Raw genomic sequence first — 22,513 nt, 5'->3', positions numbered from 1 at the left:
AGCTCCATATTTCTTCGTAAACCAGCATAAAGTTGTATTAGATTAGATTCTGAGCAGATACACGGGTCTGAAGTAAAGTTTTTATATCTTTGAAATCCAATAAATTGTATTGCAGATGTATGAAGTAGCCACATTCAGCACCTATGCAACACTTACTGTTATAAAGTAATTTAAAAGACAAACACAAATCTTCCTTCCTTTGAGCCTAATCTCGTTTAAGAGCGGACGAGTCAAAATTTCACATTCATGTAGGTAATCAATGCCTCCTCCAGACTGACACAGTCCAATTATCAGCATCTACAATGGAATGGGGATATTAGCTATGGCTTTCACCAAAACACATAACTGAAGGCACCGTTTATACTGAGCAACATAATACAGAAATCTTTCTCAGGGAAGGTCTTGCTTATTTGAGCAACACAATGCCAAATCACATTGTGACGGAAGCCTCTGTTGTAAAAAAATAAAATAAAATAATAAAATTTTTTAAAAAATCAGGCCCTGAATTGTTGAGCAGGTGAAATCCTATATCAAGTCAGAAGTAAAAGTTATGTAACACAGTGCTAAATATAACCCTGCCTGTGTATAACAGAATTTCTCATTCTGTTTGAACATTTGGTGCTATTTTCTGTTAAATACAGGGTTGAAATACTTGCATTCAAATGCAAATCTTTTTTTCTGACAAAAGGAAGCCCTGAGTTCATGTAAAATAATCAATTGAAGAGAATTGAAGACAAACGATTCAACTGGTCGATAAGCAGTTAGTTTCTTGGGATCACAAGAAGAACTTGCTAAAAAGTTCAACATGACCCGGGCGCAATCTTGCTCCACAAAATAACAATGATTTTCTAGAAAAGAACACATGCATTCTCCATTTGTCCTTCATGGTGAAATCTTTATTTAGTTTCTTGCCACAACCCAGCATAGGTTCTCATGTCAAGTCCAAGTTCACCACACAGTTATTTCACACTCAGAAAGAGAAACAGTGCTTGTACTGTATAGTGAAGTATTTCTCACAAGTCATCTAAAAGGGATTATTACAGTTTAGCCCGTGATGGCATGCTGCTGTTGTAATTTTGGTACTCTGTGAATATTTTAGAGTCTTTAATATCTATTTCAATGCTCTCAGCAGCGCACGCTACTGCAGCTACACTGACCGCTGTGCGTGTGGAAAGGTGAGTGTTTATGTATGAATCTGCACGCCTTTATACGTTATTGTGGATACACAGCGAATTGCAGAGTCATGCGGCTTTTTAGAGTTAAGACTGTGGTGTTGCTGCCGTGTTCTCCTGCATTAGAGAGCTTTTTGTCGCTTTTTTTTTTTTACAAATCAAAGAAAGGTTTAAAAGATATATCCCCTTGTTTGCTGAAAGCTGCACTACTATGATGCAAAAATGTCACTGCCAAAACTTCTTTTATGGAAGACTGTGGATCTGTGGTTGCGTTACATTTTCTGGTATTGGTGAACCCTCTATTCACTGCCACATTGTCACAGAGCATGTCGGATTCCAATGAACAGCAGCAGCTACAGGCGTACTGCAAACAGTTTCAGATTAATTTCCCACTGGAGTTTTTAAAAAAAAAAAAGGGGAAACAAACAGTGCAGCATGCTTCATCTGTTTAAAACTGCCCAATTCATTTGTGAGTCTTAAAATTGTGGACACGTAATCTCAGTTACAAATAAAAAAATCTCCCTGTCTTGCAGCATGGCTTGTGAACGGTTTAAAATGAACTCAACAACAAGAGTTTTTTTTTTTTACCCCACCCAAAACATCCACCTTCCTCCCACTCGGACGGAGGGGGGCGCAGTCACTTAAAGAGAATTGCCAGATAAAGAGAGGACTTGAAGAAATAAAATTGAGGAAGAGTAAGGTAGTTTCTTTCAGGGGGGATAACACAGAGAAAAACAGTCTGAACTAGCCAGCAATAATGCTTTCCTATCTGCTTTTATAGACCTCCAGTTCTTAGTTTCATGCTCATACACACACGCTCACACACATTCATCTTTTTCATTTGCTTTCTCTGAACTCGTATCTTCCTTAGGAGTTGGAGCTACAAGGCATCTGGTGAGAGGGTCCGTCTTGGAAGGTGTCCTTGACTGACAGTTCTCAGTTCAGTCCATTAACACGCCAGCTCATGGATTTGTTTGTTTCCATAAAACCTGGCAAAAAACTTCAACCAAGTACAAAACCTGCTCCGAGGAACCTCATACATCAACCGCTTCAAAGACAGGGAAAAGTGTCTCTTCGTCTCCACCTGGTTTCTCTCTTCCCTCTTGCTCCTCCCCTTGTCCTCCTCCTGCCTCTTGTCTTTTTTCCAGTTCTGAGGCACACGGGTATTCTTGGGGCTGCGCATGTCCCAGTGACTCCATTGACAAGCTTCGACAGGACAGGATGCTACTTAGGCTGGACTGGCGGGCACCTCTAGGATGGGTTTCAATTTCAACACGAACCTCAATATTAGTTCCTTCCCTGCATTAGCAATAGACACAAACAACAGTACATTATACAGCAATCAGCTACATATTCTTACCATAAAACCACACAATCAGAGGGTACCTTATTAGTGTCTGTAATTACACGGAGTACACAAAGACGGAATAACTTACCATGAAAAACTAAAAAGGAAAACCGAGAGGTGACAGTTACCTCGAACTAAGCGCTTCTGAGTCATCAAGCTTGCTGTCAGGCACAATAACCACCTCGCAGTCAGACTGGCTGTCCTGCAGGGTGTATCCGTGGCGTTTTGTGGCGTCATCCAATCCGACATATCTATCTAGCTCCGGGAGCGTGGTGCTTGTACTAGGGAGGACGCCCACTTCCTGTACACTGACTCTGACTTCCTGGACGCTGGTGTCACTGAGCGTGGGGTTGTTCTGACCCGTCCAGTGATCACTGACTACATGAGAGAATAGAAGATCTATAAGAGAAGTTGAAACTCCATCAGATCAGGAATTTGGGGCAACCGTATACACATGTAAATCCTGGTAGGGTTATGCGACATCCTTCACCCAAACTACAAGGTGATTGAGTATCTCTACTCACAGCTGGCTAAGTCTTCCAGTTGAATTTTGTGTGTTTCAGGGGGCTCACTCTGTGGTCGACACCAGCCGTTCCTACAGAGTGACATAGGAACGACCCCATAGACATAAGTCAGCATTAGTGGCACACCCACACCTGAAAGAAAACAAACAAATATATATCATACATTTGTCACAATGAGTTTTGGTAAAATATCCCTTAATAATTATTTAAATTGGTGAAAAATGTACATGTTTTATTCAGTGTAAGCCTATATTTCTCATCATTTCCAACATTTCCAATACATTTCATGTCGTTCAGAATTGTTAAATTGAATAAATGTTTTTTTTAATGGATATGGAGCTCAATTTTTTTAGAAAAACACACTGAAGGATGGCTAAAACCCAAACAGCATATAATGAGGTCTTCAAGACTTCTCTTCAAGAATTTCCACCACATTGTGCTGTTACCACAGTGACAAAAAACAAACACAAGGGGGAGCTGTTCATTTTTGTCTGTGCCCTGGACTGATGGTTTCCGAAAGCCTTTCTTGGCATCTTCCTATCTTCCTCCCAGTGTATGTGCTTACATAGTTTTAAATAAAATGGGATACAATGCACAGTTCACACATCAGCAGGATCTAATAACAAAGTTTTGACAAGAAAAAAGATAGGCATACTGTGATGGATCAACTTGTCAAAATAATAAACCAAAATGTATACAATAGTGCATAACCACAGAGTGAACATCAGATTTCCTTTTGCAAATTTGATTTATACCCACAATTTCTCAGAAGTTTCACAAATGTACTTTCAACAAACCCCGAAACGCTGTTATCACAGGCTCACTGCACTGTGATTATGCAACCTCGGACTGTGACGGGAATTTGGGAACACAAAGCAGAGTGTAAACCAAACAAAGGGACATCATTAACACAGCGAGAATACTGGGCCGCTATTGACTCAGCAACAGGGTGAAACCAGAGCAAGAGGATGAGCCAACCAACCAAACAATTCACACAGAAAGAGGAGCAGACGTGATAGACTCTGTGTGTGTCCAACAAAAAGAGCTAAATAACAAGGCAGGGAGATGTGCCTAAAATATCAGAGATAAAGTAACAGAAGTTAAATAGTAACAGCACAAAAGGAGGTATGACAAGGCATATAACAGAAAAAGAATGAGGCCAACCAATGAAAATGCACAGAAACCGTGATGCAGGCGGGGAGGTATGTGTATGGGTAGGAGGTGAGGTAGAATAAAGTGCAGCTGAACGTGTGCTTCAGTGTGTGTGTGCAAAGGTAGGATCCACCAGTGTGTGACTATGACACTGCAGAGGAACGCTGAGAGGCTTCTAAAGCCTTAAAGAGTTCTGACAGTCCTGACTGTTACCTACTGCAAAAAGAGGTCATTAGCCATTAAAATGCTGTTTTTCCTTGTTTGTAGAAAGACTTCGAAAATTGAGTTTGAATTAAAAAATCTTAGCTTATAAATATTTATATGGATAATATACTAATGGCTTACAGAGACTGCACAAAAGGAGGTATGACATCATTAAAATGATTTGGCTCACTTCCTATATTTTTTAGAAACCCTACAGAGCTCTCAGCAGGAGTAAGCAAAGGTTATCTTACAGCAAAGGCTGGATTACACAGCCTTGCTTACTTTTACCAGTCTGTAGAATAAAGCATATAATAAAACATGTTTTTATCATGACTTGATTTTGTTTGCTCTATCAACCCAATGTTCAAATGTACATCTTATTCTGAAATAGAGACACATGCCAAGTTAGACTACTTGGTATTATAGACTCTATAGTATTATAGATGTGATTTCCTTTCATAAAATGTACTCTCCAAGTGATGTGCAATACTCAATCAGCGAAACCTGGGTCACTTTGCCCTCTGAGCCCCCTCGTCTGTTTCCAGGACAGAGCACATTACGTTTTTGTTTGTTCCTTACCCACAGTGACAGCTGCTATGACCGGCGACACAAACACTGACATCATCACCCCACTTGCCACAGTCAAGTAGTGCTTACTTCCTGAGATATTGTTTTTCTTACAGCGACCGTGGACCTGGAGGGTAACACATAAAGCATCATTTACGTCAAGGAAGTTTAATTTGTTCACTCTTGTTCCTCATCTCTGTGACAACTACTACTCACACGTTCAAGGTTAGTTTTCTTAGGATGTGTTACTGGTATTCTACTCATCCGACGTGCATTGAGTGTAGAATCATTTATCAAAAAATTACATGCAAATTAACATATTTGCAAATAATATGTGAAGGTAAAGGGCTTTCTAAGCAGTACATGACAATATGGGAGCAGCAGTCTATTGTTTCGGTGTTGTTACACTGAGGAGTCACAGGCTTGGACAAGAGATTTACTCACTGCTGCTGTTGTCACTGACCTTACGACCCATGTAGATTGGTATACCCACTATGATGACTGGGATAGCAATGCCCGCTATTAGGGAGATGACAACAGGTGCTCCAAGCAACATGCCCACCTGCCATAGTACCTTGCGGGTTTGAGACCATGGCTTCTTCCCCCAAAATGTACATCCTGAGGGACTGAGACACACAGAAGACACAACAGGTGAGATCAGTCAGGAGTTCAAGCAGTGCAGTGAGTTGAGGATATTAGTTGCATTAGCAACAAGTCTGTCATTTGTTCATGACTTTTTGCTCCAGAAAGACTCTAAAATAGTTAAAGAAATTTTGAACAGTCATTCATAGCCTCAAGATTAAGAATCCAACAACTTTGGTGAAATCCTAACTTTTTATTCAACGCCATCATCGGGGTGGGGCACTAGTTTGTTGAAGCCCAGTTTGGGTTCTGTGATCCAATACATGCAAAACAAATTCAATCAATATTTTGGGATTTGTTTTTGTCTCACCCAAAACTTTATTCTGAAATACACACAGCCACCATGAGTACACTCACACTGACATACACTCAACTCATAATCATTTGCTGCGATCACAATGGCATCATCATCATTTCGGTCACGACCTCCCGAACAGCGGCAACCTCATCTGGCACAAATAAAGCACTTCTGAATGTTTCGAGAAACAAATGGAATAAATGAGAACTGATAACAGCGTGACTAAATTAGAGCGCCAACTCAATCTTGCCATTATTTCATTACCCGTACTGAATGATCTCATCTGCATTTATCAGTTTGGGTGTGTCTCGTCTCTCTGTATTGCAGGCATTTGCTGCTAATATTTACATTTTCATTCATTTGACATGTTTCTGGGTTATTTGAATTTATATGAGGAGTCAACACTCTAATGTTTCCTTAAGTGTTGCTAAAACCTTGTATCCACCTTTGGTGTTGTGGTGTGACTAACTACCGCAGAGCAGTATAACTGACTAATGCAGTCAGGTCTTAATAAAGCAATAATTAGCTTGTAGGAGCAGGAGTAACAACATCAAGAGCACAAACAGCACCTGAGGGCTATGCTGATTCTCAGAGTATGCAACTGTGTTGCAATGGCAAGTGTCACTTTGGGACGCCTGAGTAGGGGGAATTAGAGTGAGGTGTGATGATCGTGCCGTGCTGCTATGAAAGACAAACGTGAGCAAGAAGTGTAGACAACAACAACACATTTTCTCAGGTGACATTTCTAACAAATAGCATCCTGGGAAAAAGTTCCCCTGCTGTTTTTTTACATCTCATGTTGTTGTGAGACTAGGCAACATTCTGCTGCTCTCTGTCTTGTGTTTTTTTGCAATACTTTTACTAATCCAAAGACCAACACTGCACATTGTAGGGCTGTTTTCATGATCTAATACTGTGTTAACTATCATTCAAAAGGGAATATATAGCATAGGCAATGCAGCTGTAGTGGAGCCTGCGACTAACTCAGTTTGATTAATCTTGCCATTATATCGATATAACTTACTACAGTCTTAATGTATGATACAGTGTATAATAATTGTAAGTATTTGCAGTACTCTGAGACTGATGTTATCAGCTCCACAGTCATAACTCGATGCCATCGATCAACAGAATAAATACAGCTATTTTACATTTGCAGGCACAGTAACTTACACTATCATCTATTTTTTAAATTAGGTTTAGATACGAATACGTTGAAAATTGACGATAAAAAAGCCCATGTGGAATGCTGTGTTTGAATAATCATGGGCATTTGTATAAGTGTGTAGCAAAATCCACACAGACTAAAGGATTACAGGCAGAAAAATAATGATCACTGGAATCACTCTGCCATGAACTTAGACCATGAAACCAGCTACCGTTCAGCATTCTTTGCCTGATGAATAAGTAAATGTGCTAACTAAATGGTGTAACGATTTTGTTGTTGTTTGTAACACCTTCAGAGCAAGCCTTACATGCGGACATCTGGCAGTGTGTTATTTTGCCTATGAGCTGAGTGTGGATGAGATACCTGAGGTAGTGCACGTCGGTGATCTCCTGCATACACAGCCAGCAGAACTGACAGGCACACACAGTGCAGTTCATGCGGTTACAGCTGCCATCATTGGTCTTCATGATGTAGGCACCACAGCGAGGACATCCCTTGATCTCCTCTGCATCTGCAACACAGTAAACATGTAAGAGGACATTTTGCCAAATGCATTCATTATCTTAAAGGGATAAAGTTCGATATTAGGGGACATGTTTATATATGCTGGGAGAAACTGGAGAGTGTGACAAAGGTGTCGTCAAGTCTTACCTCCTCCAGGTTCTTCATTGAAGACGTACAACGTGGAGGCATCATTCCCGCCTGAGGTGTGGCGAGCTCGCTGACGGCGTGCCTGGTCGCACGTCTGGTTAGGGTGCCACAGCTGCCGACAGTGGTAGCAGAACTCTGTGTCACATCCCTCACGGCCACAGCTCAGTTTGGGACACTCTGCACAGCCGTAAGCTATCACTGCATAGCTGAAGAGAGAGAGAAAAGTAATCCTCACACCACCTTGTCACCTTCACATGTTGATTTCGAGTGAAATGGCTCACGGCAGCTGCAGTTTTATTTGAGTGCAATGAGAAGAAACTCAATGTGTGTGGATCAAATCTTGCTCCTCAGAAGGGATTAATGATCAAATACGAGTTCAGGTGAGTGGGAATGTCTAAAAGGCCTTTACTTTGCAGTTACTGAAAAGGTTCTATCTGGCTTTTTTTCACCAGCATTTCCAGCCTTATGTGCTTTTTCAGGTTTGACAGTATTAAAAAAGCTGAAGACCAAACATGCAAAAGAGAAAATTACACTGTAGCCATGATTCCCCTTTTGTGGCTTTTGAGAACTGAAGTGACAGTCTGGCTGTCAAATAAAAATGTTCTGGGTGTCATGTTCATCACAAAAACTGACACTGACAGGACTATTTAAATATTATAACATCCTTTCATACTTTGTTGAGCAAAGAAGTTAAAAGAGGAAAAAAAGTAGCAAGTAGCAGTGATTGATGGTCGTTTCACCAAAGACTTTTGGATAAAACAAAAATTCAGATAGAACTCAAAAATCCCTTCTGATGAAAATGAAGTTTTAACCATGTAAAAACACATCCATGTAAGTCTTTAATATGCCATAACTGAGCTGAAGAAACCAGTCCTGTCAGTGTGCAGGGTGCAACTTGGAGAAAGAGACATTAGTAAAACAGTAATATTAACTGTGCTTGAGAAGAGTTTAGGCTGAGCTGCTGCACACATGTCAGTGGTGGAGATAGAGGCTGGGCTAACATGTAAGCCATTTCAGGTCGTGAAAGAATACTTTCTATGAAAAAATCTGGGTATTATAAAATACTTATTTCTGAATTTAAAAGTGTTATAAATGCCTGGAGTTTGAAACTGCCTGTTTTTAACAGTAATTCACTAATTTGGGTTCTTGCAGATTAAGAGTCAAAGTGGAGACTTTAAAAAGACTATACAGGGTCCCATTTAGGGTTCTTATATAGGTTCTGCTTTGGCTACTGATAAAAAGAAAGCAGGTAGAGTTTGCGAAGACTTAGTTAAAGATACTACCATTTGCATTGTAAGTAATGAGCATGGTCAGAATTAGGAGTGAGCACATCAGATATGCAGCTCAGGCTGGACAGTTTGGGGACAAAGTACGAGAGGTGAGATTGATTTGGTTTGGAAATTAACAGAGGGGAGCACTGTGTGTTAGGAGAAGGATTTCTCCTAACACACAGAAAGAAAAAGAAAAAAGGAGGCACGCAAAATAATGTTGCTATGCAGGCGGTAGGCAGATTTATAAATAAAAAAAGGTTGTTACATTCATCTAAAGCTGTATGTCTCTGCCGAAGAATTCCTGACTGACATGGCAAAAAGGAGCAAACATAGATACAAGCATTTGTAGACACACAGGGTCCAAAAACACACACTTTGTCACACTTTCTCAGAGCCAACATAATCTCCAGCTAAGCCTCTGTCACTAAGACCTCAAGGAATGTCTGCTGGAAGCATGGGAATACTAAGACTGTGATAATAACTGTGAATGACCAGTTTACATAATGAATTAACACTTCAAAAAGGCTCTGTATGGAGAAACTTGTTGTAATTTATGGAAGCTCCAGTTTGAAGCCTTTTCTTATATATCCAAGTCAAAACCTGATTCTTGTTTCTTTGTTTTTAATCTATCACTGCATCAGACATATTGTCTCATTGATTTTTGCTCCATTCATTCATCGGGCCCCCTCTGTGAGCACTGACAGTCGAGGAGACAGTCTTCCCCTACGCTCAGATCTCTAGTGCTTATGTGCCTTTGTTCACATCAACTGAATACATGCATAGAACACACACACACCCATTAGGATTCCCATCAATGGCCCTATCTTGTTACCCATTCATGAACATTAACATTATGCAGCAATGGATCAGTGTCAGTACAAGCTCCTGAAACAGCAGCAGTAAAAAAAATGTGGTTAAATCAGAACAGCTTGTACAGTGGTCTCCAGGGGCTGCTGTCAATGAAAAAAAAAATACATATCCCACACAAAAGGATTTCTCCCTCCATGATTTATGATGATGTCCAAAAATCAATGCTGCAATGAAATCATGTTGTAGCTGAGCTCAAAGCATCTCTTCATAACATAATGTAATCCACATTTCAAACGGTTATTTTTAGGAAGAACACAGTAATGGCAAAGTGGTCCCAGAAATGCAAGCCACATAACCTGTATTGAGTTAAACCACATAAAAGATTAATGCTCCCAGTGCATCGTGTTTTAGGTGCAAATCTGTGATGTTTTCAGTAGGATTTGCATCACTATTGTCAATAAGGCACTAACAGAGACTTTTCAAAGCATCTCAAGCTCTCCACAAGGTGTTATTTTTTGGACTCATAGCAGTAGATTCATTTGTTTTTCATCAACTCACACACAATCAAGATCTTGAGAAAAGATTGAAGAAATCTTATCAGCTCAGACAGATCAGACTTCCCAAATTTACTTGCCAACTCTGACTGAGTAATCAGGGATGAAGGGCCTTGGTTGGAAAGGTAATCAACAAACCAGTGGTCACTAAGTCAAGAGCTCTTATTTGAAGATGGAAAAGCTTTACACAGAGAAAACATTTGTACAGTATTCCACCAATCAGGCCTTTAGCGAGGTCAGACAGGAGCCATTTCTCACTAAAACATATAAATAAGCCAACTGGGAGTTTATTAAAAGAAACCTCTATGATGCTCAGACCATGAGAAGTAGAAATCTTCTGATCTGACGAAATGGGAGTTGAACTTTTTTGGCTACAATGTCCAACAGCTTGTTTTGATAACATCCCCACAGTCGGGGAGAGTCTATATGCTTATGCAAACGGGATATTATTTTTAATGCATTTGCAAAGAACCCCCAATCTGTTATTTCTTTGCTATTGTGCAGCTTTGTGTGAAGTTTGATGAAAGAAAAAATGAGTCCACACTAAGTTTAGTCTGAAAACTTACAGTTGGCGCCGTAAATGGAGGATTGATTCCTTTTCCAAAGATAGTCTGTTCTGCTCCAGGATCTGCATAATAAATTGATTACATAAAGCTTTTAACGGCATCAAAGCGGTGATGCGTGTAAAAAATTCAAACTGAACTTTCGAATGTTGCCAGTTCATCCTTTCCATGACGAGTCAATCATTCTGACAGTGAAAAAAAACACTGGCATCTTTAGTTTTTGACCACACAAAGTCAGTGGTGGGATAACAGGGCTTTGACAAGGACTTCTGTCATACTGTGGCATTGGATTTTATTTTTTATTTTTGAAGAAATGACATTGCAGTGAATTGTGTGACTCAATATGTGATGAAAACACATTTAGAAAATCCAGAGAAGCCATTATTTTGATTTCTGGTATCATTCTGTCCTATTAAATGCCCTTTTCTTGATGAAGGAAACTATTATCTTTTATATTTGTGAATTAATTTGAAATGTTTTGTTGTGTAATTATACAGCAGGAAGATGTCCATGAAATTTTGTTGATTTGTTCCAAAATTCAAACATTGGTATAGGGTGGCATAAGCTCAGTTCTCACCTGCAGTCGGGCGCAGGGCACCAGCGTGTATCTGGATCAGCAGCCAGGAAACGCCTCAACTGGTACTCCTCAAACCTCTCCAGGAGTGCTTGGTCATCCAGAATGGCATGAACATCCAATGGTGCCAGTGCCTCAGGGCACTGAGGGCACGCGATGCCAACTCTGCTCTCTGAAATCTCAATGCGCAGGTACTGGCGAAGGCAGTCAGTGCAGGCCCTGTGGGAACAGGAGGACAGTCGTGGGAAGTGGCAACGCGGCTGACTAAGCAGGCACAGTGGGCACTCTTCCAGGTGTTCCTCCAATAGCTGATCCTGGCTGGAGGGGGAGAGAGACAGGACGCCAGTGGAGCCACTGCTGACCCCGCCCACACACTCTCTCGTGGCAGCACTGTTCTCGCCCACCTCGGCAGCTGCTGGCAGACCTCCTCCTTCTCCTCTTTCTGCACCAGAAACTCTTGATTCTCCAGCATCTTCTGCTGCCAGGCTGCGATCCTGAGAACAGTTACAGAGCATATCAATCTACCAAACCCCACCAGGTAAATTAAATTGCTGTGGTACACACATTGAGACTCGGAGAAAACTGACATATGAGGAAAGGTTTTTGTGAGTCTTGTAAACATGATTTCTAGAAAATACCAACCAATTAAACAGCATCCCGCATCCAGTATGGGGGTATGAGAACGCAGGTACAAGTTGATAAATCCAAAGTTAATGATCTACAGCATGTCTTCATAATCTTCCTGCTCATACAAATATGTGTGAAATATGTTCATTCTATAACTCGACACATGGGCACATATGGAGGGATAATTATTCGTACAGTATGTACTGCAGATTTCCAAAGAAAAACTTCAAAACTGAGCTCTGTTGAGTTCTGAACACAAAACAGATGACACTGATTTGTTGCTTTTGCATATTCTAAGACAAGATCAACTGTATCTGAAGCTTCAGTCACACCTGCTCTGGATGCTCGCTGGGGGTCAGGGTTATAGCCACATCCTCCTTGGGCCAGGCTTCCACAGGTCTCTCGGGCCTTGGCTCTGATTTGGGCTTGCGACTGAAAAAGTTTAGGAAGCTCAAAGGCCCTGTCTGCTGCTTGGGCCTCTTCATGGTCTAAGATTGGAGCAGTAGCAGCAGCTGAGGGGGGCAGGCCAACGATCATGAGCAGGATGCGAAAGCTTGAGTGTTTGCGTGTGTTTGACTTTGTGTGTGTTTGTGTGTGTGTGTGTGTGTGGAGGGCGGGGGGGTAAAGCGTGGTGAGAGCTCTCACGGCTCAGATTTTTGGAGCTGGACGGCTGTTTGGTTGAACGATGGAGGAAGAGTGGGAGTGATGGAGATGATAAAAAGGAGGTAATCCCTGCCTGAAGGGAACATTGCTAATTTGGAGCCTTTCTGAGCTCTGATCACGTGGTTTACTTGGTCACTCTCCAGTCTTTAGTTTTCCTCAACAGCTTCCTCCTCCACTGCAGTTCACACGGAGTAAAGTTGCTTCTCAACTTGTTGACTGGCCATCATCATTTTAGGTCTCCTTTCCAATGTCTGCAGTCTTTTATCCTGGAAACAAAAGCATATTATAAGTTAATCATGGTGCAAAACTTTCTCTCAATATTGTGTTGTTCCTATCAAATTTTAGTGGAATAATACTATTGATCGCAAGTAACATGCCAATGAATTTAGAAAGACAAAGTATTAGTTTAATCTGTGCAAACTTATCTTTATGGTAGCACTTTATAAAGTACGCATGGATCTGACTCTTTCTAAAACTGTAGTGCTCCTAGTTCATCATGAATTATTCATTCTGTTCAGTGTCCATTGGTCAGTTTAAAGCTAAAAATGGTGAAAGTAAAAAAAAAAAAAAAGGCGTTCCACAACAATGACCTCTTTGATCTTCCCAATTTAGATGACAGTTTTATTAACCTGATGCTTAAGAGGGTTTGTTACGTGGAATAATGTCGGAAGTCTTCAGTAAAAACCGTTTGCCGCTAAAATAGAAACAATAAAAACTATACAAACTATCTTAGATCCTCAAGTAAGGTTTAACAAACATAAAAAAAGTCACGAAAAACTGTTCATAATATTTTTCTCATCTTTCAGACTGTACAACTTCTCATCTTGTGTCTTCCACATGCATTCGCTGTCTAGTTCCACATCATTTTAATACTTTTGGATTTCACAACAATGACATTATAAGATATGTGATACTTTGTTTTTTCACCATTTGTTGCTTCTATTTTATTTCACCATCGTAAAGTACTGATTTCAGACGTCCTCCTGTGATTTTAATGACAGACGGCTTAATATATGAACAACCATTTGGATGTTGGGGTTGGAAATGAGCTTTGACTGGAAACATCAACAGTTGTGGTATTTCAACACTGACTCTTTTTTAAATCTCCTGAGAGTCACTTAAACGAAGCCCGGTTCACACTGAAACACAAGGTCTCTGCACCATGTTCTGCTCATAATATTACCTCAGTCTTCAGCAATAAGGTCACAACCATGAGACACATACAGCAGATGGATGAGAGCATTGTGACTGGTTGACAGAAGGGATTGAGGGAGATGGAGGGTGAGGTAGAGAAGAGGTGATAATAGACAGCACAGACGGCTCATTCTGCCTCCATTAGGCAGTGGCAAGCTTTCATAAATGGGCCCAGAGAGCAAAGAGAGCATGAGTTGATTCACAAAACCCAAGACCAATTAAAATAGCTGTCGTCATGGCACCATGTCAGATCGGACAATAGAATCTGGCATGAAATATGAGATAATTAAGAATTATTACTCATTTCAAGGTATGCAGTGTTATGCGTTTGTAATTACAGAAAAAGTAAAAAACTTCAAATTTGCTATGGCTTAAAGCAGGGTATGGAAGTCATATGCTCTATTATTATTTAAACAATGAAGCACAAAATAATCTGAATTTATGTAACATTGCAATGCCTGACCTGTCTTCGCACATAAAGGCTGGGAGTTTGAGTACTATTTTTACTGCAGTCCAGTGGAAATGCAAAAATGGACATGGACAGGGAGCAGCACATCATTATATATGGTAATTTAAGGGTAAAGAAAAGACAGTTTTGGTTTGTTAAAGCTGGCACAATAAACTGATAGTTAGTGTTGATATTTTAGATACATGTGTTTTCCTCCATTGTAATGTTGCTGGAAATACTGTATCACTGTATTTAGCTATAATACAGTTTGGCCAATACACTACACAATAACAATTTCATATTTGTCATATTTGACGGACCCATTACTTGCCCATTTCCTGCTTCCACTGTTGCTAAGCTTCTTTAGGAGCTGTCACTGTTGACTGTCATCACACCTAAAACTCATACAGGGACGCTGATTGGTCCACCACACTAACATTTAGTTTGCTAATACTTTTCTTCAGCAGGGAACCTACATGCAAACTAGAATTTCTCGTACAAACCTTCGCAGACAATAAAAAAGGCAGTTGAGTTATTTTTGTGTTAAATCATTTCAAATGAAAAAAAAAACAAGCTGCATCACTAAACTCAGCTACCCTATATGCAGTTCCGTCTAACTATGTCGTATCTAAATATATCTCAATTGTGCATCCAGTTGAATTTCCCCAGCATCTGTGTTCTGTGGAGACTGACCTCAAGCAAAACCCCTGCCTCTGTAATAAATGCACTGTGCAGATTATCCACAGAAATCATTTCCACTAATGAAAACATCAAATGAACAACATCCAGCATTTAAAAGACTTCATTTTGTATGCCATTAACATCCTGTATCCTTGTTAGTGCGTGCATGCTGGTGAGTTTACACTCATACACACGCACAGGCACCCAGATGCATGTAGAAAAAGAGACAGCTTTGAGTTTGGCTCTCTGCTCTAAAAGAGATAATCAAGCAACTGGACGACACAATCCATTGCCTAATGACTTTGATAAATTGCCTCTTTGAGGGAGAGAAAGAGTAGAAAAAAATGAACAAGCAGTAACTCTGCGAGCAGTAAGTGCTCACCTAAAATTTTGATTGTACAGAATAATATATCAACAAGGAGATAAAAAAACAGACAAAAACACAGTTGGAAACCATTCTCACTCAAATACACACCATGAAACGTTGTACTGCTGCCAAAACTATGTTTTTCTAAAGATCCTTTTATTATGATGCAAATTTTTCACCTTAGAAGGATTAAATGTGAGATGTTTCATACGCGCTTGTCGGAGATTTGGGGGCGCCGACGTCAAGCTAGCAAGAACATTTTTTGACCCGTTATGATGCTTAGAATCCCAGGAGTCATTTTGAAGCCCACATGAGCCTTTTGACTGCATGCACACAAGCAAGGCCACTGCTGAGCTGAATGCTTCTGGGTACCTGGGTGCACTTATGCTTTTTTTTTTTACTTCATTTCCTGCTGCAGTCCTGCTTACTGACCTGTGTAAGTCATGCTTGAATTGGTACCGATCACTCTTATGATCTTGAATAAATCAAACCATCAAAATACACACAAACATACTTTCCCCCACGTCTGCATATAAGTCTGCATATACACTGTGCAATTACACGGATACAGAGATGCAACGGCAGAGCAAGCCAGTGGATGATGATACACTGTTTGTCTGGCTGCGATACAACACAATAAATGCTGTTATTTAAGTCAGTAAAAATGTCAGTCAGAATGTTTGGAGAGTTCAATTTCACCTCACAGTCCCACTGAAAGGCCAGTCATCACATGTTTGCAGGCAAACAGTTTCTAGTGTCGTTTTTTGAATGTAGATAGCATATTATCAGGGAAGTATGAACAAAAAAAAGTACACAAAGATGTGATTTGCAGAATAAAGTGGCACTACAGTCAGCTACAAGGTTACCAGAGCCGTTCACATGCATTCACTCCAAAAAACACCGTTGCAATATTGATTTCACACTAAGGGCTTTTGTGCCTCGCTAAAGCTGATGTGATAATTAAATGCACTGTTATATCTACAGCATGAAAATAATGTCTAATGATTATTAAGTATAGGAAACACAACCTCTCTCAAAGCATATTTAATGATGAGGCAGTGCGGAGGAAAGGAATGGAAGAAAGTAGAGCCCTGCTGCCTTTAAGGTCATCCTCAGAAAGCTCAGGGGAGCGCAGTTAGCAACACAAGTGAAGGACACAGATGCAGCTCGAAAAGAGAGAGCACATCCACAGTTTGCAGATTTATGCTTTTCCTTTATCTTGAATGTGTACGTGTGGTTCAGGGAGTCCTCGTGTTGTGAGGACCTGCATTTTTTTACACAGGCACACTTTGGCCCTAAAGGAAAGCCTCTGCACTACATGTTAATCATTTATCTGAAGGTGAAAACGTGTCTCTGGTGGATGTGTCTGTATTCATAGATCAGTGGAAATAATCAATCAATCAAAAATCACTTTGTAACCTAAAAGTCAGTTTCAGTTACTTTGATGAACTCTTATAGAACTGTAATTAGGATCTGCTTTTATATGTGCAGTCATAACCTGCAGCTACATAAAACTCAAGATCTTCTGAGACATATTAAAATGAGTTTCAATTTCAATTGTTATATATATATATATTTTTTTTTAAATCAACTTTGATTCTGAAATACAAATCCTGGGTAACTGGATGCTATTTTTTCATTTCTTGTCCACTGAAAATGTAACATGGATATAATGTAGATTATTTTTTTCATTATCATGTCTTCTGAGTCATTTGAAATGTAATAAAAGACACAATGAATCATGGGAGTCTTAACAGCATGTTGGCATTTGGGAGACAGGACATGGACATCTGCTCCCAAGGCTAAACTCATCTTAACCCTATAACTTGCAATGGCTAGCTCCTCATCACTTCCTTTCTAGCAAGCAAATGTGTACCACCACTTACAACAGAGCAACAATAAAATAAAAAAAATTTAAAAACATCAGTCATATGGTGTAGTCTTAATTCACAGCTGCAAAGCCTCATTTTTAATTTATTTCCAACAGGCGGTAGAAAAGTGATCCCCCAGTGTGCAGTATTGCCAGACATCATTACGTAATGCACAAGGACATCAGCTTGTATCCTAACTGTACCTTCTGAGATGATTCAGCATGTTGATTCACACCAGTTGTAATGACGACTAAAACAGCCCAAACACTGAAAATATACAGGTGACAACTTTGTGAGATTTAAAGAGGGGGGTCTTTTTGCCTTCGAAGCAGCTTTACAAAGCGAGGAACAATTGCATATGTCACTGGTGTTATCCCAGCTTGAGCTTTGAGACTTTCAACAGAAATGCAACTGTGCTGCAAACAGGAGCGTCAAGTTCAAAAGGCATTTTTTCATCACAGGTTAAGCAAACTGATCCTGTTGGTTGTGTGGTAAAGAAATTTTGTATTCAGTGGTTTTAAAGCTTGACCAATGCTAACTATTAAAAGGAATTAGTACTTAGTCTGGGATACTCCTACAGTATTTAAAAAAAGGGACAAATAAAAAAAATAGAACTTTTTCTGTGCTTTCGGTGTATAAAGTAACCTCAAAAATAGAACACTGGTACTTTGTACTGGGCCACCCATAGAGCTGGAAATATCTAATTCAGTGAACAGTTCATTTGCAGTGTAATGTTACATCACAGTACCAGCTAAGAGAAGAATGATCCAGCCTCTCCGTCATTTTCTAGCTTTCAATTTCAAATCATGCTGCATTTGCTGTGCCTCAGAAGCAGGAAGCTTAAACTCTTTTAGTCTTGCTTTCTGCTTTGCAATTATCAGCAGGCATGTAGCTCTCCTAAGAAAGAAATAAGCTACATATAATTCTATAACAGTGCTTAGTCTGGTGTTTTATATCCCGGCCAGGAAATATGACTTCTCTTTCTTTTTTTTTTTCCTCAGTCAGACATTGGAAATTCTGGGAGTTCCCGTTTGTTATTGGATGGCACATGAACAGCAGAATCTGCCTTCACAAAATCATTGGTATTTAATCATTAGCGTCATTAATCAGACAGTTCTGACTAAATGTTCTGATTACACTGAAAAACAGAACATGGAGTGCTACATGATCCGGCTCAAACACACCCGCTCGTTGACACGACTCCAGTTATTAAAACAACTTTAAGAACAAAGTGGTTGTAGTGAGCTGCTTTGCCTGCACGTTGAGGGGAAGACGACTATGATGAGATCACCTGTGGGTGCTATCAAAAAGATATTTTTCAGGTAAGGTGGCATAACATCACAGAGAATGCCTTTGGTCATTAAAAATTAATTATTAATGATTAACATGCTTCAAGGGTTATTGAAAGTAATTTGTGTCCGAACATGTGTTGTCATAGTAGCTCAAAGCCCTTCGAACAATCTCAACCGGCCTCTATGAACAGAAGTGTGAAAACATGGATGAGAAAGGAGCTGCTGTACTGTATCTCTGTGGTATTTTGACCAAAGTATGCCCCAGACCTTTATACGACATCAGAAAAATGATATCATCTTGTGGAGAAAGTGGCATAATAATTCTCCTTTAATAATCTCAACAAGTAAAAGTTCTAAAGTTTGTTGCAAGTTTGGCATCGATGCAAGCGAAACAGGCCACCACTGGGCAGCAGAAACAAGGCAAATCTTTCAGAGAAAACACGGACTTAAGGAGAGGCCAATTCAACAGTTTTGTTTTGTTCATTCTAAGAAAAGAAAAGCACTTGCGAGTTCTGCAACACAAAAAGACCTTGATATCCACGGGCGTCACATCATCCTGCCAAGTGGAGAAAACTCTATAGGAGGTAGACATATCATTATCCAAGTCAAGAGAAGACTTCACAAGAGAGATACAGATGGTTCACCAGAAGGCGCAAACCAATCATAAACCACAAAACTAGGAGGATCAGAGTAGTCTTTGCCAAATGAAAATACATGTCAAGACGTTAAAAGAAGTTGTGGAGCAGTATCCTTTGAGCTGGTAAACTCACCTTGGCATGAAAGACAAAATAAAAACTATGGACAAGGCTTAGAATAAATATCAATATAAATAATATATTTATATATAAATCACGAGGAGGCAGTGTGATGTCATGGGCATGCATGGCAAGCCATTGGCTGTGACATTCTGTTTACTGATGATGTTGCAGAAGACGTCAGCTGTACAACTAGAATGACAAAAATTTTTTTACATCCAAGTATTTTCTGAACCTAACAAGAAATGCATCAGTTTGACATGAGCTGAAGGGAGTTATAAAACCTCTTTGCTAAAAAATATTTACCCTAACTGTATCTAAAAGGTGTTACTATGATGTTCTTAAATCAAGCCACTGCTCTAATTACTTATATCCGGCTTAAATGCGGTGTAACCACATGCATATGGTGTTGCAAGTCATTCAAGGCTTTGACTCAACATGTGCCTTGATGAAAGATGGGACGATGATGACAGATGGGATTATTACACAATCGGGATTCTGCCTTGAAGCCGTTTTCCCGTCTTTGAAAAGTCAAACGAAGAAGAAACGGGACACATCTTCTGGAATTCGTCCTCTACTTGAACCACGGAATCACAGCCGCATCGTCTCCTCACTTTGCAAGCGTTTTTTTCTTCTTCTTCTTCTTCCTCTTCTTTTCTTTTTTCAAAGATCTGACACCTGTTAACAAGCTGTTGCTTTGCATTCAGAGGGTCAGTTTTCATCTTAAGTTCTGCCTCAGTGGAAGGAAACCTGATGATGCACCCTACCAAATAATATCCGCCACCTGGACAGATGCCCACATCAGCAATGCGGGTATCAGAGGCATGAGAGTGACCTCAGCCCACACTTACACAAACACACACTCATGCGCTCAGCGGCATCCCTGACCAAAACATTTACAGTTTCTGTATCATACTGTTCCAGCTTGAATCTCAGTGACGTCCGAAAGCCTATAGTCTGCTTGAGACTCAGCCTATTGAATAACCACAATATAGAGGATTAGATGTAAAAGGACATTATGTTACGGTAGCCTTTATGGATGTAGAATTCCATAACAGCGCTGTGGTCCATACAAACTCACTGATCACTGTTAAAATTCAATATTATTCTTCAACTAAATAATTATAAGCCACAGGCCTATATAAGCTTCATACTGGGAGTGAAGCTGGAAATTAAATGAGTTATAATGGCGGACAATTAAAAGTCAGCCCAGTGCATTCTGCACACTTATTTAAAAGTTATTTCCACGTTTTCAGACATTATATTAATCATTTAAGGAGGGGTTTGTCCAGGGCATCAGTGTGCTATTGCAGGGAGTGGCATGTTTAATAGGCTACGTAGTCGCATTCACCTCTGCCTCCACGTATCCCACATGGACACGAGTAAAAAACAACAATAAGACCGTCTGAATGTGAAAGTCATCCCAAGCAGCAGATAAAACACACAATATTTCTGTTGCGTAAACGTTATCTTACCTCCCTGTGCGGCGCAGTGTCTCCTTGCAGCTTACAATCGACAACTGGCTCCTCCCCTTGAGGACCAAACAGTAGCACAGAAATCTCCCCCGTCTCCTCCTCCTCACTGCCGCACAGAAAACATAACGGAGGGACAAAGCTGCAGAGGGGGCGGGTACGATGGCCAAGAGCGACCCGGAGCAGGAGCGAGGTGCGCGGTGAGGGAGAGCCTTCAACCGGATACAGCGGCAGCCTGACGGCTTTGCTGAGCGGCGGCCTGAGGGGAGGCACACCGCAGTGACAGCAACCAATGAAAATGACGCAGAATCCCAGGATCCCCTATTCATGAATGCACAGCGAATCTCACGCGTTTTCAAATATTATGCCTACACTATGCTTACACACACACAAAAAAAATCCCCTTTCAACTAGTTGCAGTATTTTGTGAAATGTTCATATGAGTAAAGGTCGCTCACAAAGAGAAATATGATCCTCTGCTGACAGATAGGCTTCCCAAAACAAATTCATTAGACGGTACACTTGAATTTTCTGCATTGGAGGACAATTCAAAGACAACCAAGTTATGAAAGACACACATGGAATCATGATCTAAACATCCTCGAAGGAGTTTCCAAAAAATGTTGAGCACCCAGTGTCCCTTTCACTCAGTGGTCAAAGTCTTTGCAACAAATCTCAGTTGTGCTTTGGTTAAATGATTGATCAGGCCAGCTCATCTGATGCAGCTCTCCTTTACTCTCCTTCTTGGTTACACAGAGCTTACATAGATTGAAGGTGTGTTTTGGGTTCTTGTCATGGTTCCACTAAAAGCAGATCAGAAGGGATATGTCCCACCATCACACTTCCTCCTCCGTGCTTCATGGTGAGAACCACACATCCAGACACAACTCATTCCCTTTTCCTGCATCTAACAGAGACACAATGTTTCTTCCTTGTGTTTCTTGGCTTACTTTGTAATATTGACCTCCATCGCTGGTTTCTTTCCTTATTTTATGCGATCCAGTTGATATTGGGATGTTACTGCCACTTGAACCTTGCAAAGTGTTCATGTAGGCAATGTTCAAATCTGAGGTGATAGAAGATAATGACCTACAATTGCACAAGGTATTGGGGAAATGACGTTGCAGCTGATTTTTTATTTTGCTCATTGGCCTTTTTTTTCATGCATGTTTTGCTACATTTGAGACATCCTTACAGAAGCTATATTTTACTTCATTCAAATCTGTGATCAAACTTATTCAGAACACTAAAGGGCAAGGTATTTGAATACAGGATTCAAAAAAGCTTTACTGAAGATTGATTTATACCCTTTACCGTGTAAATATGTAGTAGCCTACAGGCAGCACATAATTCAGTCAATCTAATGGCGTGTGCTTACTGATGAAATATAAGACACAAGTTCATTGTGTCAGAATTCAGACAAGAATGCGATCATCTTGACTTATATAGGCACGAACTACAATTACAATAATTCAGTGAGCTACAGAAACCGGAAATTACTTTAGGGATCGGAAACCGCTGAGAAAGTGTGTACAATGGAGTCAAGTTTTACCCCAACATGAACATAGAAACTTCCGGGATGCGCTTCAGGCCTTCACACTAAAAGCACAGAGCTTCAACTCATCATGGTGAACAGTTTTAAAGT

General features: G+C 40.3%; 1 protein-coding gene across 2 annotated transcripts; it reads right to left on the bottom strand.

Moving 5' to 3' along the window:
• Positions 1–874: 874 nt before the first annotated feature.
• Positions 875–21,147, bottom strand: LOC140267275 (E3 ubiquitin-protein ligase RNF19A). Of its 2 annotated transcripts, none has more exons than XM_072362496.1 (10): positions 20,872–21,147; positions 12,458–13,054; positions 11,502–11,992; positions 7,727–7,932; positions 7,439–7,586; positions 5,431–5,593; positions 4,980–5,094; positions 3,045–3,176; positions 2,649–2,898; positions 875–2,471 (listed from the first exon to the last, which is right to left on the bottom strand). In XM_072362496.1, the coding sequence occupies exons 2-10, from the start codon at positions 12,608–12,610 to the stop codon at positions 2,207–2,209; spliced, it is 1,923 nt and encodes a 640-aa protein (XP_072218597.1). In that variant the 5' UTR covers positions 12,611–13,054; positions 20,872–21,147; the 3' UTR covers positions 875–2,206. The 2 variants fall into 2 exon arrangements, with proteins under 2 accessions (XP_072218597.1, XP_072218596.1); XM_072362495.1 differs by having other exon boundaries at positions 2,649–2,919; positions 20,872–21,145.
• Between the last annotated feature and the right edge of the window lie 1,366 nt (positions 21,148–22,513).

The sequence above is a fragment of the Leuresthes tenuis genome, unplaced genomic scaffold (assembly GCF_036924035.1).
Source record: "Leuresthes tenuis unplaced genomic scaffold, fLeuTen1.0.hap1 SCAF_13, whole genome shotgun sequence".
NCBI classification, from domain to species: domain Eukaryota; kingdom Metazoa; phylum Chordata; class Actinopteri; order Atheriniformes; family Atherinopsidae; genus Leuresthes; species Leuresthes tenuis.
This window is presented reverse-complemented; position numbering and strand designations above follow the sequence as displayed.